Below are 27875 nucleotides of genomic sequence, written 5' to 3' on the forward strand. Positions count from 1 at the left end.
AGTTTGCCACAAGCCACCTGGGAGACACACCAAACATGTGGAAGAAGGTGCTCTGGTCAGATGAAACCAAAATTGAACTTTTTGGCAACAATGCAAAACGTTATGTTTGGCGTAAAAGCAACACAGCTGAACACACCATCCCCACTGTCAAACATGGTGGTGGCAGCATCATGGTTTGGGCCTGCTTTTCTTCAGCAGGGACAGGGAAGATGGTTAAAATTGATGGGAAGATGGATGGAGCCAAATACAGGACCATTCTGGAAGAAAACCTGATGGAGTCTGCAAAAGACCTGAGACTGGGACGGAGATTTGTCTTCCAACAAGACAATGATCCAAAACATAAAGCAAAATCTACAATGGAATGGTTCAAAAATAAACATATCCAGGTGTTAGAATGGCCAAGTCAAAGTCCAGACCTGAGAATCTGTGGAAAGAACTGAAAACTGCTGTTCACAAATGCTCTCCGTCCAACCTCACTGAGCTCGAGCTGTTTTGCAAGGAGGAATGGGAAAAAAATGCAGTCTCTCGATGTGCAAAACTGATAGAGACATACCCCAAGCGACTTACAGCTGTAATCGCAGCAAAAGGTGGCGCTACAAAGTATTAACTTAAGGGGGCTGAATAATTTTGCACGGCCAATTTTTCAGTTTTTGATTTGTTAAAAAAGTTTGAAATATCCAATAAATGTCGTTCCACTTCATGATTGTGTCCCACTTGTTGTTGATTCTTCACAAAAAAATACAGTTTTATATCTTTATGTTTGAAGCCTGAAATGTGGCAAAAGGTCGCAAAGTTCAAGGGGGCCGAATACTTTCGCAAGGCACTGTATAAAGACTATCCAGCCATCTTCTTAATTTAGCAAATTAGACTGGATAGATTCAAACACTGCATGAAAAGATGACTTTCTTGTCATCCTTGTACAAAACAAAACATGCTGACTTGCACTAATGCAATATTACACACACACACACACACACACACACACACACACACACACACACACACACACACACACACACACACACACACACACACACACACACACACACACACACACACACACACACAATCCGAAAGCAAAAAGGCTACAGCTTAAATAGTTTGGTTGCCAAGTCCATAATATAACAAAAAAGACAAAAAAAAAGACAGCAGAAGACCGAAGGCATACAGTAGGTAAAAAGCCTTTGATATTGGGTATAATTCATTTTTTGTACATGCCAGTGAACATTCCGGACTTTACCCAGCAAAGGTTTACTCAGTGACTTTTACCCTCCAAAAGACATTACGTTTGACTCACAAAGGTACACACATAAGAAATCTTGCATGGAGGCATACAAACACACACAGACATATTGTCATGCCCTGACCTTAGAGATCTTTTAATTCTCTATTTGGTTAGGTCAGGGTGTGACTAGGGTGGGCAATCTATGTTGTCTATTTCTTTGTTGGCCGGGTATGGTTCCCAATCAGAGGCAGCTGTCTATCGTTGTCTCTGATTGGGGATCATACTTAGGCAGCCTTTTTTCCACCTTAGTTTGTGGGATCTTGTTTTTGTACTGTTGCTTTCCAGCCCTACAGAATTGTGCGTTTCGGTTTGTATTTGTTTTTTTTTTCAGTGTCATCAATAAAATAAAGATGTACGCCTACCACACTACACCTTGGTCTACTCCTTCCAACGACGAGCGTAACACATATGCACACACACAATCACCCATATACACACACACATATGTCACAGTATCAATGGTAACCCCAAGCCTGATGCACTGTAGTTGACTTCACCACAGACGTTTTTCAGTTACTCAGTGAGGCATGAAATCAGCACCATAAACTAACTGTGTCTATCTGCTTGGTTAATGCTTAGATTGCAGCAGAGAAGGCAAACAATGTGGAATATACAACATACAGATCTATGATGAAACAGCTTGCCTTAAACTAATCAAAACTATCTTTTGAAACGTATTTGGATAGGATAAATATTTAAGATTGTAGCAAAATCCCTGATTTTCAAGACAACAATCATGTTTTTGTTTAACACATACAGCACAATTCAAAGACAGCAAAAATCTATTCACATTTGGAGTCCAGTCCACCTGTTTCTCAAAAATGTGTAGTTTAAACAAATGATCGTTTCCAGCAGAAAAATACAAACAACATAATTGAAAGGAAATCAAGATAAAGCCTATACGTAGGTCTAATGCAGCCTTTGACAGTAGGCCTTGATCAGGGAAAACTCAGATCACATCAGGAAGAACTCCTGGCCCTGTGTTCAGTAGAAGGAGCTCCAGCTGAGGGTCCCTATAGAGATGAGGGTTTGACAGGTGCTGGACGACAGCCACACTGTCTCCACCAGGCTGAAGTGCAGAAGGCCCAGGGCGAAGCCGCACGCCATGTCGGTCAGGTGGTGTCTACCCAACAGCACCCGGGACATACCCACCAGGAAGGCCCAGAGCACCAGCAGGATGCGAAGAGGGACGGCCAGGACCAGGTGGGAAAGCAAGAACTTGGACACCATGGCGGCGCGGCTGGCGTGGGCCGCTGGGAAGGAGTACACATCCATGACACTGTAGTCCAGGAATCCCGGACTTATCTCCCAGGGTCCTTTGCGTTTGATCAGCTTCTGGACTCCGGCCACTGTCATGACATCAAGCAGGAGGGCTGAGGAGAGAAGATGTTGCATGAAACAGCCAAACTAAATCAATTAAGGTCAGTAAACCACAACACACAATATCTCCAGTCAAAAACCCATGGAGACCAATTAGCTTATAGTTCATGTAATTTGCTCTATATCTGTTATAGGGCAAAGCATCAGTAATGAAGCAATGAGGCAGGCCAGGCGGTACCCCAGCAATGACACAGTGGCTGGTAGCCCTTTCCTGCAGTCAAATGACCTTGTGACCTCATGGTGGAATGTTATTCATATTTTTCATAATTTCATAATTAATAAACATTATTTAATTGTTTTAATCTGCAGAAAATCTGGTGTTTCTATGTCAAACAGTTTTGTTATATTTCAGTCTTCTGTGATGTACACTACCGGTCAAAAGTACTCATTCAAGAGTTTTTCTTTATTTTTACTATTTTCTAGTGAAGACATCAAAACTATGAAATAACATATATGGAATAATGTAGTAACCAAAAAAGTGTTAAATAAATATATATTTTATATTTGAGATTCTTCAAATAGCCACCCTTTGCCTTGATGACGGCTTTGCACACTCTTGGCATTCTCTACCAGCTTCATGGGGTAGTCAATTGGAATGCATTTCAATTAACAGGTGTGGCTTCTTAAAAGTTATTTGTGGAATTAATTTTTTGAGCCAATCGGTTTGAGCCAATCGGCTGTGTTGTGACAAGTTAGGGGCGTATACAGAAGATAATATAGACTTGGTCTTTTACCAAATATGGCTAAGGCAAGAACCGCTCAAATAAGCAAAAAGAAACGACAGTACATCATTACTTTAAGACATGAAGATCAGTCAATATGGAACATTTCAAGAACTTTGAAAGTTTGTTCAAGTGCGGTCGCAAAAACCATCAAGCGTTTTGTGAAACTGGCTCTCATGAGGACAGCCTCAGGAAAGGAAGCCCCAGAGTTACTTCTGCTGCAGAGGATAAGTTCATTAGAGTTACCAGCCTCAGAAATAGCAGCCCAAATAAATGCTTCACAAAGTTCAAGTAACAGACACATCTCAACATCAACTGTTCAGAAGAGAATGCGTGACTCAGGCCTTCATGGTAGAATTGCTGCAAAGAAACCACTACTAAAGGACACCAATAATAAAAAGATAATTGCTTGGGCCAAGAAACACGAGCAATGGACATTAGACTGGTGGAAATTTGTTCTTTGGTCTCGAGTCCAAATTTGAGTTTTTTTGGTTCCAACCGCCGTGTCTTTGTGAGAAGCGGTGTGGGTGAACGAATGATCTCCGCATATGTATTTCTCACCGTAAAGCGCAGAGGAGGAGGTGTTATAGTGTGGGGGTGCTTTGCTGGTGACACTGTCTGTGATTTATTTAGAATTCAAGGCACACTTAACCAGCATGGCTACCACAGCATTCTGCAGTAATACGCCATCCCATCTGTTTTGTGCTTAGTGGGACTATCATTTGTTTTTCAACAGGACAATGACCAAACACACCTCCAGGCTGTGTAAGGGCTATTTGACCAAGAAGGAGAGAGATGGAGTGCTGCATCAGATGACCTGGCCTCCACAATCCTCCGACCTCAACCAAATTGAGATGGTTTGGGATGAGTTGGACCGTAGAGTGAAGGAAAAGTAGCCAACAAGTGCTCAGCATATGTGGGAACTCCTTCAAGACTGTTGGAAAAGCACTCCAAGCTTCACTTGGTTGAGAGTAATAATAATTAATAATAATAATTAATAATTTTTTAAAAAAAAATTTGCACGCCCAATTTTTCAGTGTTTGATTTGTTAAAAAAGTTTGAAATATCCAATAAATGTCGTTCCACTTCATGATTGTGTCCCACTTGTTGTTGATTCTTCTCAAAAAAATACAATTTTATATCTTTATGTTTGAAGCCTGAAATGTGGCAAAAGGTCGCAAAGTTCAAGGGGGCCGAATACTTTCGCATCGCACTGTATATCCGACATGTACAGGTGTCTTCTTTTTTGAAAGGCCATAACCATGTGTGTGAAGTGTATGTTTGTTTCAAAGTAGATTTGTTTCAGACTACCAAGAAACACTCTGTGTGACCCTGATTTAGCCCACTTTAGTAAAAGGTTAAGAAGAGCCAAGAGTTTGTGGAACAGGTGCGCATCGCTACATACCCTCTCTCTTCCCTGTGTGTGATCAAAATGTATAAGCCTCTGTGCTATGGCATCCCAATCGGCCACATTATCAGGCTAGCAGCCCAGTTACTCTCTAAATAGGTCTGGAAGCTAGCACAGAACTGAGAGCACCTAGCTTATAGTTCAGCTTTGGCTTACTGTATGTGCACTTGGCTATCTGTGTAGTGATTTGATCTGAGGCGACTGTCGCTGAGAGGTTTTGCAAGTGAAATACTGAGATAGAAACGTTTTCCACCTGAAACCTTTGTAATAAGAATGGAAAAGACTTTAATAATATAGATGTACAGTATAATAGACTTACTTATGATTGGGTGTGATAGATCATTATTCACTATTTGGATATGACTAACCCAGAGAACTTGATCCCGTCCTAAAGTGTCTCCTTTTAGTAGCATCCAAACCTCTATGTGCGGCCCAAAATATCCCCACCTTTCATTTTGATTCCACCCCACCCTGTGGAACCTGTCAGGACTCAGGATTCAGACATTGATGACACCGTCTCCTTCCTGTACACCCACACACACACATAACACCCTAGTTCTATTGTGAAGTAGACTTCTAGCAAATTAGAATTCACAGTGTTCACAGACCATTAAGATTTGGGAGTTGGTGGAATGAAGGAGGTTGGAAGCATGGAATGAGAGAGGGTGAGATGTTGGAAATGAAGGAAGGAAAGATAGGAAGGAGTTAAGGATGGAAGGATGAAAAAGGAAAGTTAGAGGAAATTGAAAGAAGGTAGAGAGAGGAGAGTGGACATCATGGAAGTGAGTATGAGGTACCTTTGGGTCATTCTGGGACAGTGGGGGCACAGTGCTGAGCTGCCAATGAAAGTCAATGGTGCTCTGCCCCCTGATATAGCCCACCTCAGCACTACTGAAGGTGAGGGAGGAGGAGAGCCAAGCCACGGATTTCACCAGCCTAGAGTCAATGTTATCTATGATGCACTTCCAAGCTAAAAATATGTACACTACTGTTCAGAAGTTTGGGGTCACTTAGAAATGCCCTTGTTTTTGAAAGAAAAGCAAGTGTTTTGTCCATTAAAATAACATCAAATTGATCAGAAATACAGTGTAAACATTGTTAATGTTGTAAATGACTATTGTAGCTGGAAATGTCTGATTTTTAATGGAATATCGACATAGGCGCACAGAGACCCATTATCAGCAACCATCACTCCTGTGTTCCAATGGCACGTTGTGTTAGCTAATCCAAGTTTATCATTTTAAAAGAAAACCCTTTTGCAATTATGTTAGCACAGCTGAAAACTGTTGTCCTGATTAAAGAAGCAATAAAACTGGCCTTCTTTAGACTAGTTGAGTATCTGAAGCATCAGCATTTGAGTTTGATTACAAGCTCAAAACGGCAAGAAACAAAGAACTTTCATCTCAAACTTGTGAGTCTATTCTTGTTCTGCGAAATTAAGGCTATTCCATGCGATAAATTGCCAAGAAACTGAAGATCTCGTACAACGCTGTGTACTACTCCCTTCACAGAACAGTGCAAACTGGCTCTAACCAGAATAGAAAGAGGAGTGGGAGACTCCGGTGCACACCTGAGCAAGAGGACAAGTACATTAGAGTGCCTAGTTTGAGAAACCGATGCCTTACAAGTCCTCAACTGGCAGCTTCATTAAATAGTACCCGCAAAACACCAGTCTCAACGTCAAAAGTGAAGAGGCAACTCCGGGATGCTGGCCTTCAAGGCAGAGTTGCAAAGAAAAAGCCATCTCAGACTGGGCAATACGATGGGAAAAATAACACAGACACTGGACAGAGGAAGATTGGAAAAAAGTGTTATGGACAGACAAATCTAAGTTTGAGGTGTTCGGATCACAAAGAAGAACATTCGTGAGACGAGGAAAAAATAAAGATGCTGGAGGAGTGCTTGACGCCATCTGTCAAGCATGGTGGGGGTAATGTGATGGCCTGGGGGTGCTTTGGTGGTGGTAAAGTGGGAGAGTTGAACAATGTAAAAGGGATCTTGAAGAAGGAAGGCTATCACTCCCTTTTGCAACGCCATGCCGTGGATGGTGCTTAATTGGAGACAATTTCCTCCCACAACAGGACAATGACCCAAAGCACAGTTCCAAACTATGCAAGAACTATTTAGGGAAGAAGCAGTCAGCTGGTATTCCGTCTATAATGGAGTGGCCAGCACAGTCATCGGATCTCAACCTGAAGGCAAAATGAAGCGAGATAGAGATGCTATTGTGAATGATACTGCATTCACAGCTGCCTTAATCAGGATGCTTGTTTAAACATGGTGGTTCCCTATCCTATCAAGGATCACTATTAATAACCTGAACAAGGACCTGAAAATTGCTACAAACACAATAGCCCAAATTTGACCAAATTAAACAGATTATAGACTGAACACAATATAGATTTAGTCCACAGATTTGCAGTGTTTTTCTGAGTAATCACTCTACTGGTATAACACACACAACCCTCTCACACACATCAGCCCAAAGCAACCAGGCATCCACAGCACAGGAGTAACAATAAAATCCCTCAAGATTTCAGGTGTCAAAAGGGACATGGTGAATTCACTGGTATGAACCAGCCCATATTGGAAGCCCACAGAGAGTGAGGAATACCCGTTTAACGTCCCATCCGGAAAAGACAGCACCATACACAGGGCAATGTCCCCAATCACTGCACTGGGGCATTGGGATATTATAATAGACCAGAGAAAAGAGTGCCTCCTAATGGACCTCCAACACCACTTCCAGCAGCATCTGGTCTCCCATCCAGGGATCGACCAGGACCAACACTGCTTAGCTTCAGTGGGTATAGCTGAATGGGAACAATGTGTGTATAGTACTTTTGAAGTCTCTCTCTCTCACACACACACGCACCCCCCCCCCCCCCAAAGAAAATATCTGCACAGTGGCCCCAATTTGTTCTGAGAAATGCATAAATTGACACTATCAGTCTGGGATATAGCTTGCTGGTTTCCTTCACAGACATGTGTCAAAATAACCTCATAAAATTAGTTCACCATCTACAGTTGAAGTCAGGAGTTTACATACACCTTAGCCAAATACATTAAACTCATTTTTTCACAATTCCTGACATTTAATCCTAGTAAAAATTCCCCGTCCTGGTCAGTTAGAATCACCACTTTACTTTAAAGAATGTGACATGTCAGAATAATAGTAGAGAGAATGATTTATTTCAGCTTTAATTTCTTCATCACATTCCAGTGGGTCAGAAGTTTACATACACTCAATTAGTATGTGGTAGCATTGCCTTTAAATTGTTTAACTTGGGTCAAATGTTTCGGGTAGCCTTCCACAAGCTTCCCACAAAAAAGTTGGGTGAATTTTGGCCCATTCCTCCTGACAGAGCTGGTGGAACCGAGTCAGGTTTGTAGGCCTCCTTGCTCGCACACGCTTTTTCAGTTCTGTCCACAAATCTTCTATAGGATTGAGGTCAGGGCTTTGTGATGGCCACTCCAATACCTTGCCTTTGTTGTCCTTAAGCCATTTTGCCACAACTTTGTATGAAGACTGTTTGAAGACTGCGTGGTCCCATGGTGTTTATACCTGCGTACTATTGTTTGTACAGATGAGCGTGGTACCTTCAGGCATTTGGAAATTGCTCCCAAGGATGAACCAGACTTGTGGAGGTCTACATTTTTGGATTATTGGATGATTTCTTTTGATTTTTCCATGAGTTTGAAGGTAGGCCTTGAAATACATCTACAGGTACACCTCCAATTGATTCAAATGATGTCAATTAGCCTATCAGAAGCTTCTAAAGCCATGACATCCTTTTCTGGAATTTTCCAAGCTGTTTAAAACTTGTTAGGGATAGCCCCCTTCTTTTTTATTTTCGCCTAAATTACATACCCAAATCTAACTGCCTGTAGCTCAGGCCCTGAAGCAAGGATAAGCATATTCTTGGTATCATTTGAAAGCCAACTTTGACGTTTGTGGAAATGTGAATTGAATGTAGGAGAATATAACACAATAGATCTGGTAGCAGAAAATACAAAGAAAAAAACAACAAGTATTTTTCTTCCACCATCTTTGAAATGCGAGAGAAAGGGCACAGTTCTAGCTATCACTTTCATTGTAATTATGATAGCGTCCACAAGATGACAGCAGTGTTTGCGCAAAGTTCCAGATGGATAACTTGAAGTATGAGTGAACTACAAGACTTTTAGTGTGAAGTCGCCAGGCACATTTGGGCAAATCGTGAAGGAGACATTCGCATTCATATTAAAGTTTTCTGCAAGAATATCGTCAGATCTGTATACTTGGACTTTGATTTAGCTTTACATGTATTAGTAGCCATATTATAAGTTCAACATTTGCAAAACAACCCCTTTTCATAACTTCATAACTCTGAAAATCCGCATAATTTTTGTCCTAAATTGAAAGGCATGCTGTCATACAAGGTTAGTAGCTACATTTTACGACATATACATGGTTTCCGAATACTCCCGTAAAGCCAGATCATTGGCTATCTAGCTAGCTTTGTTTGACCCTGATTGGTCTAGATACAGTCTAGCTAGCTTTGTTTGACCCTGATTGACCCTGATTGGTCAAGATACAGTCGGTCAAGTGATGGCCGCCTGCGTCATCAGCGAGCCATGAAGGAGTCGCTCTCTGACCAAATATGGTGTCCTATAGGATATACTACACCCCTAATGACATAGTGAAGTCTTGTTACCTTCTAGAATCTCTGAGGAATACATACGAATGTGATTTGAGTTGTTGAAACAATGTTTAGGGTGAGAGTTTCACAGATTCCTTTCTTTGCAAATTGAACGAATGGAAATACAAAATCGATCGTGCATGCTATATGGACCTTTTTAAGATATGAAAAAAGGATTTTATCTAACAAAACGACACTACCTGTTATCTCTGGGACCCTTTAGATGATAAATCAGAGCAAGATTTCAGAATGTAAGTACACATTTCAACTTCAGAGGTGAATTTATCAAACCTATCATGGGGAAAAAGGTGTTTTGTTGTTAGGAGCGCTCCTCAAACAATAGCATGGCATTTTTTCGCAGTAATAGCTACTGTAAATTGGAGAGTGCAGTTAAATTAACAAGAATTTAAGCTTTCTGCCAATATAAGACACTTATACAGTGGGGCAAAAAAGTATTTAGTCAACCACCAATTGTGCAAGTTCTCCCACTTAAAAAGATGAGAGAGGCCTGTAATTTTCATCAAAATTAGAAAAAAAATCCAGAAAATCACATTGTAGGATTTTTTATGAATTCATTTGCAAATTATGGTGGCAAATAAGTATTTGGTCAATAACAAAAGTTTATCTCAATACTTTGTTATATAACCTTTGTTGGCAATGACAGAGGTCAAATGTTTTCTGTAAGTCTTCACAAGGTTTTCACACACTGTTGCTGGTATTTTGTCCCATTCCTCCATGCAGATCTCCTCTACAGCAGTGATGTTTTGGGGCTGTTGCTGGGCAACACAGACTTTCATCTCCCTCCAAAGATTTTCTATGGGGTTGAGATCTGGAGACTGGCTAGGCCACTCCAGGACCTTGAAATGCTTCTTATGAAGCCACTCCGTTGCCCGGGCGGTGTGTTTGGGATCATTGTCATGCTGAAAGACCCAGCCACGTTTCATCTTCAATGCCCTTGCTGATGGAAGGAGGTTTTCACTCAAAATCTCACGATACATGGCCCCATTCATTCTTTCCTTTACACGGATCAGTCATCCTTGTCCCTTTGCAGAAAAACAGCCCCAAAGCATGATGTTTCCACCCCCATGCTTCACAGTAGGTATGGTGTTCTTTGGATGCAACTCAGCATTCTTTGTCCTCCAAACACGACGAGTTTTTACCAAAAAGTTATATTTTTGGTTTCATCTGACCATATGACATTCTCCCAATCTTCTTCTGGATCATCCAAATGCTCTCTAGCAAACTTCAGACGGGCTGGACATGTACTGGCTTAAGCAGGGGGACACGTCTGGCACTGCAGGATTTGAGTCCCTGGCGGCGTAGTGTGTTACTGATGGTAGGCTTTTTTACTTTGGTCCCAGCTCTCTGCAGGTCATTCACTAGGTCCCCCTAATCCTACAATGTGATTTTCTGGATTTTTTTCCTTCTCATTCTGTCTGTCATAGTTGAAGTGTACCTATGATGAAGATTACATGCCTCTCTCATCTTTTTAAGTGAGAGAACTTGCACAATTGGTGGCTGACTAAATACTTTTTTGCCCCACTGTATGTACCGACATTTGTTGTTTCTCTAAAATCTGTGATCTTGACAAAACGCGCTGCATGATTTACAACTGTCCCATTGACGGAACACCAATCCATAATTTTCTGGAATTTTCCAAGCTGTTGAAAGGCACAGTCAACTTAGTGTATGTAAACTTCTGACTAACTGGAATTGTGATACAGGGAGTTATAAGTGAAATAATCTGTCTGTAAACAATTGTTGGAGAAATGACTTGTGACATGCACAAAGTAGATGTCCTAACTGATTTGCCAAATCTATAGTTTGTTAACAAGACATTTGTGGAGTGATTGAAAAACGAGTTTTAATGACTCCAACCTAAGTTTACTGTGTGTAAACTTCCGACTTCAACTGTAGGTTGATTCCATTACCGCTAGTTAGAGAAATCTGTAACATTCGCATTACTATATCTAATGTAGGGAAAACACCTATTAAGGAAGTAAGGATAATCAAGTATATTTACTTAAATAAGGTACTTTGGAAAATTATTCTACTGTAGATGTTGTACCAACTGCCATAGTGGGGATAAGAAGTGCTATGCTTGACACTGATGATAATGACTTCACAGTCTTTCGATGTAGGCCCCTGGCTTGGTAAAATGTATACTTATAGTTCTTTAGTCCAAAGTAAACTTGTGATATGTGGAGCCTAGCAGCTGTTCTCCAGGCCTGCTTCTGTGCTCGGTGAAGGAGAGAGGGACCATGAAGGGATTTCCTAATTACCTGCTTCTGATCCTCTACCATGGGATGCTTTAAATTCTGGTGGACAATGACATATTTTAGTGAGAAGCATTAACAAGTTAACATTTCATGGCATAAATATTAGCCTATTGACATGGGTTATATAGGCCTAATACAGGCCCTGGGATAAGGAAGTAGAGATGTCATATCAGTAGACTGCCTAGCCTATACCTATTAAAAATGCATGCATTGATAGACACACTATAGCATAATAACAAAACCATTAAATAAGAGCTGAATCATACATGTACAATTAAATAACTGAATTATTACACTATGTGTTTTGGGTAGAGTGAGGCGTGCATTTACCAAGTAATAGATTGACCAAGACCTCTTGTCCCGCCTGCGTATTACTCCTTGTCAGGCACACGATAGTGCCAATGATCCACGTGATGCCGTGCCCGGTGAACGCAAGTAGGGTGACCATGGAACGAACCGTGCCCCAAGACGACGACGTATAGGCGCAGACCCCCAGACGCTTGGACAGACAAATGTCAATGGCGAGGAGGGAGCTCATCGCTATCCCCATGAAGGAAGGGTTCAGCTGGATACAGTCCTCCTCGGGCAGTTTCGTGGGCTCTTTCCGATCCTTGTTGGCATTGTCAGTAGGTTCCTGCGGGTCGCACGGCAGGTTTGCTTGGTGTTTGGGTTGACCAGGTCGCCTTGAGTTTCCCTGGCTCTCCGAGTTGCCGCTCCAAAGGGGCTGGTTCAGGGACATGAACTCGGGTCTGCTCAGGACGTTGTTCCGATCCCGCGTCCTGGACCTAGAACTCGGAATTGCGGGCATTTTGGGTTGGCCCCACTTCGCCTCCTTGGTGAAAAAGGTTACTGTACTACGTTTCAGAAGGTCAATTTCTCGTTTTAACCACGAAGCCTAAATATCCAGAGCTAAGCCCTGTCGCCCTCTCCTTCCCCCACTGCGTCCCTATCAGATATATTTAGGCCGGTTGGAATGCGCGCTGCCCATACTGCTGTGTTAAGCCTACAACCAGATCCATGCAGGCACAAAGACGCTTGACTGGCATCTGCCTGGGCCAATCAAACGAATTACAATCTACAGTGAAACATCATCAGCTTTTAACATGTCATAAACTAAAATATACGACCATCAGCAACTAACATGGAATGGCATAATGTTTTGTTTTGATCCTGAACGGTAGAAACTAAATACACTGGTTTTACTTTGTCTGTTATGCTCAACGACAAAGACACATTTTTGTTATCGTCTTACCAGGCCAATGTATAAGAATGGGCTATTGTTCAGATCCCTCTCGTTTGGAACACGATTGGAAGTTGGAGAACGCGTCAAGGAATTCTTAGTTAGACAGATAGACTGTAGCCCCGATACTATTAAAGTCAATCAAGGAACAAGCATCCATAGTCAGCTCGGCGAGTCATTCAGTATTTACAAAAGATGAGAGCTCTTTTTTTCGATCGTCAGTCATTTTCCGTGGACATGACGTAGCCTACGCACAATCCCACTTCCACCGCGCTCTTCTACGGACGCGCTCTTCCAGATGGGAGTTCTCCAAGGTGCTTAAATGGACAGCGACAGAGACGCTCTCAGCACGAACCAAAATAGAAGAAAGGAAAATAACAAACATTAAATTATGAAAACGTACTTTATCCTATAGAAAATAAAAGGGGTTTTCTCAGGAGCATTCAAAGTAGGCCTACATTAAAATTATTTATTTTGTTATTGAATATTCACCCATTTATGTTTTATAATTGGTCATTCATCCAAATTGATGTGAGCTATAGCCTATGGCCTATAACATCGCTCAAAAATATTCAATTACATTAGGGCTATTAATTTCACTTTGACTGATAGAAGTAGGCCTATTATAGCCTGAATTATATGTCATTTAATAAATATAGCAAAAAAGCCCATCACTACATTTCCCAGAATGCTTGCAATGGCGAGGGGAAGTGTCGTCTGAAAGGTAGGCTACTTAAAAGGAGCTGCAGCTCAAGCTGCTGAAATAGACCAAAGCGGGAGGGTGAACCTGCTGTGGCCGCAGTGGGACAAGCGCAGAGAAATGACAGTGTGTTCTGGAATTGGGACTAAATTATACCCAAAGGACAGGAATCGAGGAGGGAGCCTGGTTGGGTTATCGGACATTCCATGATTCGAATTAAAATAGGTTTTTATTAGTTGATCTACAAGAAGATAGGGATCCAAACGGAGAGGGGAAAGTTGACCTGGTTGCCTTTGAATGTTGCGCGGTGTTCATTCTAATAACCGACGATGAAATAACTGTACATTGAAATGGTACCACTATTGGACCTTGCAATTGATCGTAACAATAAAAGAGAAAGGAACCAACTGGGAAGAGAACGGAATTACCACTCAAACCACGTGCGCACGCATATAGGGCAGTCCAATAAACTGTCTTGAGGGGACAAGTCAAAAAGACGGTCTTGCCTTGCATTGTTCAAAAGTGTGGTGAACCTCTATTTCTTTTAAATATAATATATTGGGTTTATGCTACAACAGGCGTTTTGCAATGATACTACGTCCAATTGTTTAATTTTAAGCTAACCGTTTCACTTGCCCTATTGCCTTTTGCATACCATGTCTAAAATGTTCGTCGACTTCGGGTACGGACAGCAATATTTATTCTTATCTCTCATATAATCCCTGTGCATAGAGTTATTATAGGATTGCACGCGGGCTGTGTGTATGTTGTAAGTAAAGACCTTCAGCAACTTATTCTAGATGGGTTATTTATTATGTACATGCTCCTCATGAGGTGTGCACCTCATTTAGTCGTAACGTATTTTTGATGTGACATTGTTATAATTGTCGTAACACTGGGGTCAGTGAAAGGGGGCTTATTACTGTGGCATTAAGTGTTAATCGTTTATTGTTACATAATTAAGACGTTGCTCAATGCAAGCCGTTGCTGGCTGCGGACCTCTTATCCACACAAAAACATTTTTTTGGAATAAAAACCTTTCACCAGTGACCGAACTGGTGGCTTATGGAAAACAGAATGCGTATCCGAGGGAAAGTTGATTTTACGCACACTCAGGAGGATAATGAAAGTGGAAATGAATAGGCTCACAGATGAGAGGCGCTGAGCTCCGCCAATATGACGTCGAAATGTTACGTTAGCAGTTTTTGTAAATTATGCGTCACAATTAGCTATTTCGTCTGCTTTATTAGATCACAAAGTAGGCCTAAATGTGAATATTTTCTGGTGTACATCTCCGATGGTCGCAAGTTGCCAGTGATCGCGGGCGACCTCAAGCTTCTTGTGGGGGTGAAACAGATCATACAGCACAAACATCTGAATAGGCACTTCTATTGATGGAGGAAGCTTCAAGACACGGAAAAGAAAGTTGCATCGGCCCTTTTTTGGTGATGTGAGCGGATCGCTAACGAAAAGCAGAAAGCATACTGCTGTGAATGTATTCACAACAGTTCCATTATTGAGTAAAACACTACATTTTTCCTCATAGTGTTGGAATACAGAACTGGTTGAAAAATGCATGGCTTTTATGAACATGTCAACAAAGTGATAGTCTAGTCATTCTCAACGGAGAACAGTGGAGTGGCCATTTGCCAGTGCCACCCTTTTTCGTTTTTTTGTATTTTTTAACTATTGAAAATATGGATGCAATTGTGAATTAGTTGCTGTTTCCATGCGTCTTTCTCCTCCAGATCTCAGGACGTTGTTGTGGATTGTGTTGCTATTTAATGCAATGGGCTGTATCCAGAGTATCAGGTGTAAGCCCAAGTGTTTCCGTGAAAGTATCATCGTTCTCGAGGTGAACTCCTCCATCGACTCCAATCCAACCAGCATCGACGAGTCATCCAACGTGGTTCTGCGCTATCGAACACCGCACTTCCGAGCCTCTGCTCGAGTATTAGTGCCGCAGGTGGCCGGTAAAGAGACGTGGACTGTTGGCTGGATTCAAGCATGCAACCACATGGAGTTCTACAACAAATATGGAACCAAAGGGATGTGAGTATAAACCTAAACTCAACTCACATTACAAGGGAACGTAAACAATCATGTGAAATGTAGGTCTAGGTCTACTTCAAGCTCACCAACGGTGCAGGTGATGGGACTAGGCTACTTAGGGCTACAGTTTGATCATGTGCAGAGGCAATCACATTTGAGTAGACTAAGACCTAATATAAATAACCCTGAATTAAAATTCCAGACCATACCTGCCATCCGTAATCTACTTCATTTTTCATATTCACCTCTCAATGGCGCTGGGGCTTTGACACCTCCAAGATATTTTTGGAGATTGGAGGGCTAACTTCAGAACGTCAACAGTCTACTGTACCTCGATGCTGGAACACACTTGCGTCATGATGATTTCCTGAGAAAAGTTCGAGAAAAGTTTGTGGAAATTAGGAAAGGCAGAAAAGCCAAGGCACATTTGTATTCATATTGCAAATCCATGCTTTTGCGAAATCAAATCAATTATTAGATTGAAAAAACCAAACCATCAAGACTTTACAAAAATCCACTTTTATATCCCATGTCCATGGGGATAAACCTTATGTCCCTATATCATTCAAACCCTCAAATATTAATAGGTAACTTTAGCCTTTTTGATAGATATGTAATACATACATGAGTGTACAAAACATTAAGAACAGCTTTTTAAATATTGAGTTGGTGTTGGAACATTGCTTGCTTCCATTTAGCCACAAGAGCAGTTGTGAGGTCGAGCACTGATGTTGGGCAATTAGGCCTGGCTCGCAGTCCCAATTCATACCAAAGGTGTTTGATGAGGTTGAGGTCAGGGCTCTTTGCAGGCCAGTCAAGCTCTTCCACACTGATCTCGGCAAACCATTTCTGTATGGACCTTGCTTTGTGCACAGCGGCATTATCATGCTGAAACAGGAAATGGCCTTCTACAAACTGTTGCCACAAAATTGTAAAGAATCGTCTAGAATGTCATTGTATGCTGTAGCATTTAGATTTCCCTTCACCCGAACTAAGGGGCCTAGTCCGAATCAACAGCCCCAGACCATTATTCCTCCTCCATCAAACTTTACTGTTGACACTATGCATTCGGGCAGGTACTATTCTCCTGGCATCCGCCAAACCCAGAATCGGCTGTTTGCATATATAGTGTATCAATTCACTGTCTCTGGTGCATAGAGAGGTGATAGTGTCCTTGAAGATGCAGTACGCTTTAGCACTGTTGGATTCTATAGAGCGGTGGTGGGCAAGGACTGAGTCCACAATTTTCTCTAAAGCCAAGGCTTTCATAAACACTCTGTTCAATTGATCCATTCAAGCTGGGTTTCATTGTTAGGTAGGCTACTGGAGTCAACAGAAGCTGTATGGTATGAGAAATCACATTATTTTCCAAATATTACGAAATGAGTTAAAGTGAGCTCAGGCAGTTAGCTCAAATGGACTTCCCCCTGTATTGACAGATGTCTGTGACTTACACAAATTCAGTTTGTCCCACATCCTGTGGCAGGGGACCATAAGTTGACGTATAGTGCCTTCAGAAAGTATTCATACCCATTGACTTATTTCACATTTTGATGTGTTACGGCCTGAATTCAAAATGGATTCTTATTTTTATTCCTCGCCGTTCTACACACAATACCCCATAATGACAAAGTGAAAATATGTTTTTGGACATTTTTTGCAAATGTTTGGAAAATTAAATACAGAAATATCTAATTTACATAAGTATTCACACCACTGAGTAAGTACATACCTTTGGCAGCGATTACAGCTGTTGAATCAATGTTTGAAATTCACTGCGCGACTGAGGGACCTTACAGACAATTGTATGAGTGGGTAACAGAGATGAGGTAGTCATTCAAAAATCATGCTAAACACTATTATTGCACACAGAGTGAGGCCATGCAACTTATGTGACTTGTTAAGCACATTTCTACTCCTGAACTTATTTAGGCTTGCCATAACAAAGGGTTTGAATACTTAATGACTCAATACATTTCAGGTGTTCATTTTTTGTTAATTTGTAAACATTTCTAAAAACATAATTCCACTAAGACATTATGGGGTATTGTGTGTAGGCCAGTTACACACAACATCTCAGTTTAATCCATTTTATATTTAGGCTGTAACACAACAGAATGTGGAAAAAGTCAAGGGGTGTCAGAGTTCTTTAAGAACAGTGGGTTTGGAGTCAGGCGCAGAGGGTTCGAATAAATGTACATTTTATTACCAGGAAGAAACTGTCACGCCAAAAACACAAGGCGCATCAACTGGCGCATACACAGGACCCAAAATGTCCGGAAAAATAAAATACAATCGAACATCCACAAACTCACAGAATAACAATCCCGCACAAACCTAGGCAGGCCTAACAGGCTTAAATAGACCAAATCAAGAAACACAATAAGGAACAGGTGCAACTAATAAGACTAAACGAACAGAAAAGGAAAAAGGGATCGGCGGCGGATAGTAGACCGGCGACGACAACCGCCGAGCACCGCCCGAACAGGCAAGGGAGCCACCTTCGGTGGGAGTCGTAACAAGGGGTGTGAATTTGTATTTTATTTATTTAACCACGCAAGCCAGTTAAGAACAAATTCTTATTGATAATGACGGCCTAACCCGGCCAAATCCGGACGACGCTGGGCCAATTGTGTGCCGCCCTATGGGACTCCCAATCACAGCCGGATGTGATGCAGCCTGGATTCAAACCAGGGACTGCAGTGACGCCTCTTGCACGGAGTTGCAGTGCCTTAGACCGCTGCACCATCGGAAGTGAATACTTTCTGAAGGCACTGTATATCCAGAATGCAGAGGGTTTATCTACACCCGTTGCAGCATGGGATGTTTCGGGTCTGCATGTCAAAGATTACACACACTGTCCCAATATTACAATCCCCAACATAACCTCCTCCCCTTGCCCTAGTCTGGCTATGTGAAATGACATTTTATTAGTCACATGCGCCGAATACAACAGGTGTAGACCTTACAGTGAAATGCTTACTTACCTAACCAACAATAAGAATACGAGATAAAAGTAACAAGTATTTAAAGAGCAGCAGTGAAATAACAATAGCGAGACTATATACAGGGAGGTACTGATACAGAGTCAATGTGCAGGGGCACCGGTTAGTTGAGGTAGTATGTACAGTTGAAGTCGGAAGTTTACATACACTTAGGTTGGAGTCATTAAAACTCGTTTTTCAACCACTCCACAAATGTCTTGTTAATATCAAACTATAGTTTTGAGAAGTCGGTTAGGACATCTACTTTGTGCATGACACAAGTAATTTTTCCAACAATTGTTTACAGACAGATTATTTCACTTAGAATTCACTGTATCACAATTCCAGTTGGTCAGAAGTTTACATACACTAAGCTGACTATGCCTTTAAACAGCTTGGAAAATTCCAGAAAATGATGTCATTGCCTTAGAAGCTTCTGATAGGCTAATTGAAATCATTTAAGTCATTTGGAGGTGTACCTGTGGATGTATTTCAAGGCCTACCTTCAAACTCAGTGCCTCTTTGCTTGACATCATGGGAAAATCAAAAGAAATCAGCCAAGACCTCAGAAACAATTGTAAACCTCCACAAGTCTGGTTCATCCTTCGGAACAATTTCCGAATGCCTGAAGGTACCACGTTCATCTGTACAAACAATAGTACGCAAGTATAAACACCATGGAACCACGCAGCCGTCATACTGCTCAGGAAGGAGACCCGTTCTGTCTCCTACAGATGAACGTACTGTGGTGTCAAAGAAGGACCTTGTGAAGATGCTGGAGGAAACAGGTAAAAAAGTATCTATATCCACAGTAAAACTAGTCCTATATCGACATAACCTGAAAGGCCGCTCAGCAAGGAAGAAGCCACTGCTCCAAAACCGCAATAGTAGCCAGACTTGGGTTTGCAACTGCACATGGGGACAAAGATCATACTTTTTGGAGAAATGTCCTCTGGTCTGATGAAACAAAAATATAACTGTTTGGCCATAATGACCATCGTTATCTTTGGAGGAAAAAGGGGGAGACTTGTAAGCCAAAGAACACTATCCCAACCGTGAAGCACGGGGGTGGCAGCTTCATGTTGTGGGGTGCTTTGCTGCAGAAGGGACTGGTGCACTTCACAAAATAGATTGCATCATGAGGGAGGAAAATTATGTGGATATCTTGAAGCAACACCTCAAGACATCAGTCAGAAAGTCAAAGCTTGGTCGCAAATGGGTCTTCCAAATGGACAATGACCCCAAGCATACTTCCAAAGTTGTGGCAAAATGGCTTAAGGACAACAAAGTCAAGGTATTGGAGTGGCCATCACAAAGCCCTGGCCTCAATCCTATAGAAAATGTGTGGGCAGAACTGAAAAAGCATGTGCAAGCAAGGAGGCCGACAAACCTCACTCAGTTACACCAGCTCTGTCAGGAGGAATGGGCCACAATTCACCCAACTTATTGTGGAAGGCTACCTGAAAAGTTTGACCCAAGTTAAACAATTTAAAGGCAATGCTACTAAATACTAATTGAGTGTATGTAAACTTCTGACCCACTGGGAATGTGATGAAAGAAATAAAAGCTTAAATAAATAATTCTCTCTACTATTATTCTGACATGACACATTCTTTAATATAAAGCGGTGATGTCAGGAATTGTGAAAAACTGAGTTTAAATGTACTTGGCTAAGGTGTATGTAAACTTCCGACTTCAACTGTAGATGGTGAACAAATTTTAGGAGTTATGTAGGTAGAGTTATTAAAGTGACTATGCATAGATGACAGCAGAGAGTAGCAGTGGTGTAAAGGTGGGGGGGCAATGCAAATAGTTTGGGAAGCCGTTTGATTAGATGGTGTGTCTCAAGTCTTAGCTTGGGGGTAGAAGCTGTTAATAAGCCTCTTGGACCTAGACTTGGTGCTCCGGTACCACTTGCCATGTGGTAGCAGAGAGAACAGTCTAGGAACAGGGTGGCTGGAGTCTTTGAAAATGTTCAGGGCCTTCCTCTGACTCCGCCTCGTGTAGAGGTCCTGGATGGCAGGAAGCTTGGCCCCAGTGATGTACTGGGCTGTTCGCACTACCCTCTGTAGTGCCTTGCGGTTGGAGGCCGAGCAGTCGCCATACAAGGTAGTGATGCAACCAGTCAGGATGCTCTTGATTTTACAGCTGTAGAACCTTTTGAGGATCTGAGGACCCATGCCAAATATTTTTAGTCTCCTGAGGGGGAATAGGTTTTGTTGTGCCCTCTTACAAATCAGAGTACCGGGGCATTCTTCTTTTGAACCCCAAACCAGCAGAAATGTGTCGCTTAGATGAAATAGGAGAGGCACATTTACTTTGGCCATTGATCTGCCCAGAATAGAGGATGTGTGCAGTATTTGTGCCATATGAGGTGATAGCTGCTCTGAGATGTGTGTTTGTGTGTTTGTTTGTTTGTGTGTGTGTTTGTGTGTGTGTGTGTTAATCTCTCACACTGGGCCTAAAGAGCTACTGAATGGAAAAAACAAAATAAAACAAATAAAAATACAATTATGCTGTGTGGAGATTAGAGAGACGTCCCTCGGCTCTGCAAACAAAACATAATATGAAAAGAGAGGGTAGTGAGCGAGAGAGCGAGAGAGACAGGTCCTTCTCTCTCTCTCAGAGCAGCTATCCCCCCAGATGGCACAAATACACATCTGTTGGGTTCTTCCTATCTATTTCAATAGAGCACTTCCCATGGTTCTGAATACAGTACTGAAAATAGAATAGTACTATAATAAAATACAGTCCATAAAGAGTAGGTAGATCCTGTAGTATCGTTAGGCCTCCAATAGAGGGAGAAAGAAAAAGCCAAATGTTCTCACTCTGGGGCATGTTCTGTTCTCATGAAACCATGTGTTATCAAGATAAAAATACGGGGGGTGCTTTGTTGGCCATTGTCTGTAGTAGTTGGCCCTTCACAGTGAAATTGATGTTACAATTTAGCTCCTGTCAGAGATATATTTATAGATGTAAAGATTGTTCAAGTTATTTTGGAGCCAGATCGATAGAGGGGATAGTGATTTGTAGCGACAAGAATGGACATGGATAACACACACACACACACACACACACACACACACATGGGGGCTTGCCTAAAGATCACAATCTAGAACCTCTTTGAATAAATAAATAAATCAAATTGATTTACAAAGCCCTTTTTACATCAGCAGTTGTCACAAAGTGCTTATACAGAAACTGAACCAATGTCCATGCAGACCTGTCATGTGACTGGTGATCACACTGTTATCTACAGCAGTTCTGCTGATCCTCCACTTCTGGGAGAAAGGTAATTTTCTTCCTGCCGAGTGGGCGGACAGGATTGTTTATGAGGTGCCTCTGTCCCACAATTTCACCCGCTACATCTCAATACTACAAAATTCACCGTCACTTAATTCACTCAGATCTAAATTAAGGGTGGACGAAGCAAAGCAATCCCGATAGGCTTAGGATGTATCGCTTTCACCTATCCTGTGTTGACAGATCATTGGTCAGTGAGAAATGAGAAAAGGAAGCCATTTGAGATCATTGACATGCATCTAGTGACTTACTACACAGGAGTGGGTTAGACAGGCTGTTAACAATGGGAACCTGGTATGTGCTGTGATTGTGCTGCCCTGATTCTCAATAACAAACCCACTCAGCCAGGCTGTTTGAGCCTCTCAGGGAGATAGTCTCCACCTTTATCCTCTAGCCATTATTTAACAGTGGGTAAGAGCCTATTATGATTGACACATCTCTCAAACAAGTTTTGTCAGGAAAGCAGTAACCAAATGCAGAGAGATTCCCACATGTAAAACAAGTCTCCCCTTCTTGTTTCCACTTCCAGGTTAAAGGAATACTTTTTCCAAAATTCACATTAAAAAGGTGCTCTAAAATCGAGTTCCGTTGACAGTTCACACCATCTGTTGTTTAGATTTAGCTATATATACACACAAGGATACTTCAATCCCATATGAATGTGAGTGATTGGCACCATCTTTGATTTTGCCGTGAACTTTAAACCTCACTCTGTTTTTTAACCTTCCGGGTTAAATATAACTATAACCTGCCTTTCCACTTCCAGGTCGAGCTGGGAACTCCCTGACCTGCGGGATGGCAAGATCCAGGCCATCAGTGACTCGGATGGCGTCAACTACCCTTGGTATGGCAACACCACGGAAACGTGCACCATTGTGGGCCCCACCAAGAAGGACACCAAGTTCACGGTCAGCATGAACGACAACTTCTACCCCAGCGTTACGTGGGGAGTTCCTGTGAGCGACAGCAACATGCCGCAGCTCAGCAGCATCCGCCGCGACCAGAGCTTCACCACCTGGCTGGTGGCCATCAATCAGGCCACGGCCGAGACCCTGGTGCTGCAGACCATCCGCTGGAGGATGCAGCTCCACATCGAGGTGGACCCGGACAAGCTCCTGGGCCAGAGGGCTATGCTGCGTGAGCCCGTGGCCCAGGAGCAGCCCCACATCCTGGGCAAGAATGAACCCATTCCCCCCAACGCCATGGTCAAGCCCAATGCCAACGACGCTCAGGTGCTCATGTGGCGGCCAAAGACCGGGGAAGCCGTCGTGGTCATCCCGCCCAAATACTGACTGACCTCTGGAGGTTAAACGCTCTTTCTCTTCTCCCACTCCTCTACCTACACCTCACTTTTCCTTTCTTCTCTTTTTATCTACTTTCCTTTTCCTTTCTTCTCCTTTTAACCTTCCCTCAAGCTCCTTGCCTCTATTTGCCTCTACGTTTCCGATCTCTTCTCTCGCTTTTTGTAAAAAATTGAGCGAGAGAGGGAGAGAAAGTGAAACAAGGACAAGAGCAGCTTGGAGAAAGAGGACACTCGTTGCCTATAAGTGGGAGCTGGAGCAGACTTTAAAAACAGGAATGAACAAACTGCAACCATTCTACCTTCAATTGGGGTCGGGTTTCACTGTGCTAGATGAAGTCATTGCAAAAAAATACCCACAGAAACTTTGCATTTTTTGTTGCATTTTGGGGATTGTAATTTGGGAGGGTTGGGGAGTGTGTGTGGGTTGAACAATTAACATAGTATTCATGTTTGTGTTTATGTACATGGTACATGCACAAAGTTGTGTTTTTATTTGTGGTCTTGGAGAGAGTGCACTTTTTGTGAATAAGCACTCTTCTGTGCTCTACATGAGGGATAGTGAATAGGAACCACATCGGGGAGACGTGTAGTTTTAGTACCTTTTTTTTTTTAAACATGCGAGACATTCAATCCATGCTGCCTTAAGTTTACATCGCTTTTAACTTTGAGCCTTTAATCATGTGCAATGCAATATTCCTTGACATGTCTTGTCTCTCCTTCCATCCAGATTGTTGGTGCTGTTGTGTGTGGATTTAGGAATGGAACAGTGACAACAGAGTGCAAATTATACCGTGACATGTTTTTATGGGTCTAATAGTAAACACACGTCATTTAAATAGTTGAATATATGACCTTTTCATGTGGTATGTACACAACCAGTCACGATGGTTTCATCTGATTGTCAAACAAATCTCTTCAAAAAGTAGGCTACCTGCACATGTTCGTCCACACCAAAATAATTCCAGCATCCCAAACACGTGCACCCATTTGATATATGGAAAGAGGCATCTGTTACAAAACACCAAAAAGTGTAATGACATTCAGCAATTGTCATTTTTGTAGAAATATTTACCACTGTAGCAGGACAAATAGTATTTTAAACAAATATAATGGTTAAATTAGCATTATTTACGGGGTTACAGGGAACCAAATTGGGTCCTAATACTGCTAGAACTCTTTACTCCTACAGAACATACAGAGAAAATTCATTCAAACAAACCCTTTCACAATGCCAGTATGCTCATCTCATCAATGCAAACGCACATGTTATGTTTGGCAGTGTAAAAGGTTTTCTGACAACATTCAAACCCATTGAGTGACATTCAGCTGACTTTCAGATAGACAGCAAGGGTTGTCAACAACCTCCCTTTACAGAGAGAATACTCTTTCATCATGTTATCTTGTATTTGATTTATCACCACTCCCTCCATCTCAGGGCCCCTGCCACTGTAAAGTGTTTGTCACACACACCTCCCTCGCCCCATCCATCCATCCCTCTGCCTTTCTTCTCCTCTCTACAGCTGTCAGAAGAGAGGGGTATGCTAGCACCTAATCAATATTGGTATTAATAAGCAATCACAGCAAGCAGTAGCCAGGGGAAATGACTGTGTTTCAAATCCCGGGGCAATAAGAAAGCAGTCCTCCATGCAATGCTATTGGAGATAAATAATCTTGGCTTTAGGGTCCCTGTGTGTGGGGTGGCTCTGCAGAGGTTAACTGGATGTATCCCACTGCCCTCCCTCTCTATTCTCTCTCCTTGTCCCGCCCGCTCCCCTCACCCTCTCTCCACTTCTGATGTTCTTCCCCATTTACCCTGTCCCCACTTTCTCCTCTCTCTGCTCCCCTCGATCCATCTCTCCATTTCCTCCATCCCTCCTCTCTTCACCCTCTCCTCTGTCTTCCTTGTGTGGAGGAAGGGAAGCCCCGGCTAGCTAAATACCTCCATAAACGGGACAATGTCTAGTCATTCATTTATCTGTGGGAACGGCAGCTTTACCCCGGGCTGAAATCTCTCTCATGGAGGAGGGAGGGAGGGGGTGTGGTAGAGGGATGACTGTGGGGCAGAATTTGGCATCAGGCTTTTTTATCTCCTTATAACATCATCAACGACAACAACGCGCTAAGAAAAAAGGAACAGGGACCGATGTTTGTGTTTTGTAACACCGGGGTCAAGCTGCCATTTTGAAGTGGTTGAGAAAACAGCATCTCCACTTTTGTCACTGATGGTATTGTTTTAGTATAGATGCTATGCCATTGTGGTTTGATATTTTTTGGAGGCAAAGCTTTCTTGGTAGAGTAATATTACCATCAAATGCCACCAACAACTGGCCAAAAATGTGTTGAGTCACCATTGTTTCCTTCGTTATTTTAGCCTACCTCGTGGTTTGGTTTATTTAAAATGACTCAAATCTGTTGACGTCTCAACCAAATATCAACCTTAATTTGACATCTTTGCCTGATGAGAAAAGACAGAGCAGCCAAGTGTGTAGCAGCTGAACATAATTAAAAAAGGGTTAGGAAACTAGATAGACTGATAGCCTCGCCAAATGAGATCTTCAGTATGATAGCTATGATACAGTATGTATACTGCAGCTCTCCCTTGTTATAATTACATTTTGGACCCGCATAATAGCCTAATCAGATGGCCCTCGTTGCCCTGCGTCAGCTCTGTGAGATAGCCCCTGCTCTGGACTCAATCATCTAGGCTGAGGGAGGAGGGGACTGGAAGTGCTGCCATTATTATATCTGCTGTGAAATACTGAGCCCCCTTCAGATACACTGTGTTCGGCTGTGCCAAGGGTGGCTGGAGTGATATACAATGGCCTCTTAGGGCTAGAGGGCAAAGGTCAGTGTTAGAAGGGGTGGGGCACACACACAGTTGTCATAAAACAGCAGGGACAGAGGCCCCCGGGGACGGTCTCTCCTTGCATCCTATCGGATCGTCACAACATCACACTGGGACTGAGTGTGAACAGCGCTTATTGGCCCCCAGCAAAACACACACACGAGAGGGAGGTCACAGAGGAGACGATTGCCTCAATGTGTCTCTGATTCTGACCGTGTTGTTATGTGCTACTGATGAGGCGTTCTTATGAGATTACGATAACATCATTGAATGAGTGAAATTCATTGACTTCATGTTTCTCCTTCTGGGGTTGTGCCACTGGGTAGAACCTTCCTTTCCTAAACCCACAACTCCTAGTTGAGGGCTACCCCCTTTTCTATGGATCTTTATGTAAAAGAGTCCTGTAAACAGTCCAGCAACTCTTCAGAGACCAGCAGAAAAGATGTAGCTTTAGTTCAACCAATACAGGCCCAAGCTCACTCTCAGGATTGCCCATCATTATTTCCTATCCTTTGCTATTGGCGTACCCCATGTAAACAAATGATTTGATTGGATATTCCATTTGTCTGTCCATCTTACCCTTCGCTCCCTTCACCGCTGACTAGGTTTTCAGTAGAGTAGCCCCATGGCTAACTGTAGCAGATTATACACAATAGGCTATGTATTTCTAATTTCTTTGGGTTTGTTGGTTGTTGTCTTCTGAAAAATGCTCTAATATATTTCACAGCACTGAAACAAAAATACAGTATTTTCTTGTTGTGCTTTGTCATTGACACTGATACTCGATACTTGAAAATGGAACAGTACTGGCAAATATTTAAAACCGTGAAAATGCACAATGATAAAAAAAAAATACTGAAAATTAAAAGTGGTATTTTTCATGAATTAAAACAATTTGCAAATGTTATTTGTTTCCTGGCATCTGTCTCCTAAAGTGTTGTGATGGGAGAATATGCACCCTGTGACATGGTGATTCTATCTACAAAAGCACCTTGCCAAGATGCTTCACACACAGCACCCACAACACCCTAGCTTTTATCAACTCTGATACCATGTCATACATTATGAAGGAAAATAGTTGGTGACACTTATTTGAAAGTCTGCTTATAAACTATTTCTTAACCATAATCAATAGTCAAATATCCATTAGTGAACTTTGGAATACATAATATAACATCTATTAACATCAGTAAATACAGTCATTTTCTTGTTATTTTTTCACTAAGGCAGACTTGGTTTAGAGTTTGAGAGTATTAATTAAACTCCCTATTGAAGACCAGAGGCATTCGTCCTTCCCCTCTGCTCTGGCCCTGCTAAGATGATTTTCCCGGCTTTGATCAGAATGCCAGAGCTTTAATGGGCAATTACCACTGTATGTATTTGACTAATTAGGCTATTCACCCCAATCTAGTGTCATACTTGTTGACCCTTTGACGCATATGATCATGTATTTGTGATCATTGTTGAGTGGTCCCTGCAGCGAACGATCTCAAATATGTGATTGGAACAGTAGCAACATAACGTATGACGCAACAAAATAGCATTGATTTCTAAACATCATCTAAATATTATTTTTTTGTACTGATGGAAAATAAAGGTCTTCAACTTTATTACTCAATTTGACCTTTTATTGTCAAAGATAAAAGCGAACTTCATCATCCAAGCATCACACGGAACACATCCACAGCCAAC

At 42.1% G+C, this 27875-nt stretch overlaps 2 protein-coding genes across 3 annotated transcripts; one reads left to right on the forward strand and one right to left on the reverse strand.

Moving 5' to 3' along the window:
• Positions 1–1167: 1167 nt before the first annotated feature.
• On the reverse strand, positions 1168–13742 carry LOC110509828 (inactive phospholipid phosphatase 7). The gene is made up of 2 exons (XM_021590958.3): positions 12087–13742; positions 1168–2658 (listed from the first exon to the last, which is right to left on the reverse strand). The coding sequence occupies exons 1-2, from the start codon at positions 12562–12564 to the stop codon at positions 2270–2272; spliced, it is 867 nt and encodes a 288-aa protein (XP_021446633.1). The 5' UTR covers positions 12565–13742; the 3' UTR covers positions 1168–2269.
• On the forward strand, positions 13733–27090 carry LOC110509827 (protein FAM78A). Of its 2 annotated transcripts, XM_090226881.1 has the most exons (3): positions 13757–15146; positions 15445–15748; positions 22802–27090. In XM_090226881.1, the coding sequence occupies exons 2-3, from the start codon at positions 15486–15488 to the stop codon at positions 23325–23327; spliced, it is 789 nt and encodes a 262-aa protein (XP_090083007.1). In that variant the 5' UTR covers positions 13757–15146; positions 15445–15485; the 3' UTR covers positions 23328–27090. The 2 variants fall into 2 exon arrangements, with proteins under 2 accessions (XP_021446632.1, XP_090083007.1); XM_021590957.3 differs by having other exon boundaries at positions 13733–15748.
• Positions 27091–27875: the final 785 nt, after the last annotated feature.

This window comes from Oncorhynchus mykiss, chromosome 29, assembly GCF_057628025.1.
Source record: "Oncorhynchus mykiss isolate SJ-2025 chromosome 29, ASM5762802v1, whole genome shotgun sequence".
Taxonomy (NCBI): domain Eukaryota; kingdom Metazoa; phylum Chordata; class Actinopteri; order Salmoniformes; family Salmonidae; genus Oncorhynchus; species Oncorhynchus mykiss.

Coding starts and splice junctions, on each gene's coding strand:
- LOC110509828 (XM_021590958.3), bottom strand. CDS start 12,564: ATGCCCGCAATTCCGAGTTCTAGGTCCAGGACGCGGGATCGGAACAAC. Junction 2,659..12,086: donor CTTGGTCAATCTATTACTTG/GTAAATGCACGC, acceptor TTCTCTCCTCAG/CCCTCCTGCTTGATGTCATG.
- LOC110509827 (XM_021590957.3), top strand. CDS start 15,426: ATGCGTCTTTCTCCTCCAGATCTCAGGACGTTGTTGTGGATTGTGTTG. Junction 15,749..22,801: donor AAATATGGAACCAAAGGGAT/GTGAGTATAAAC, acceptor TTCCACTTCCAG/GTCGAGCTGGGAACTCCCTG.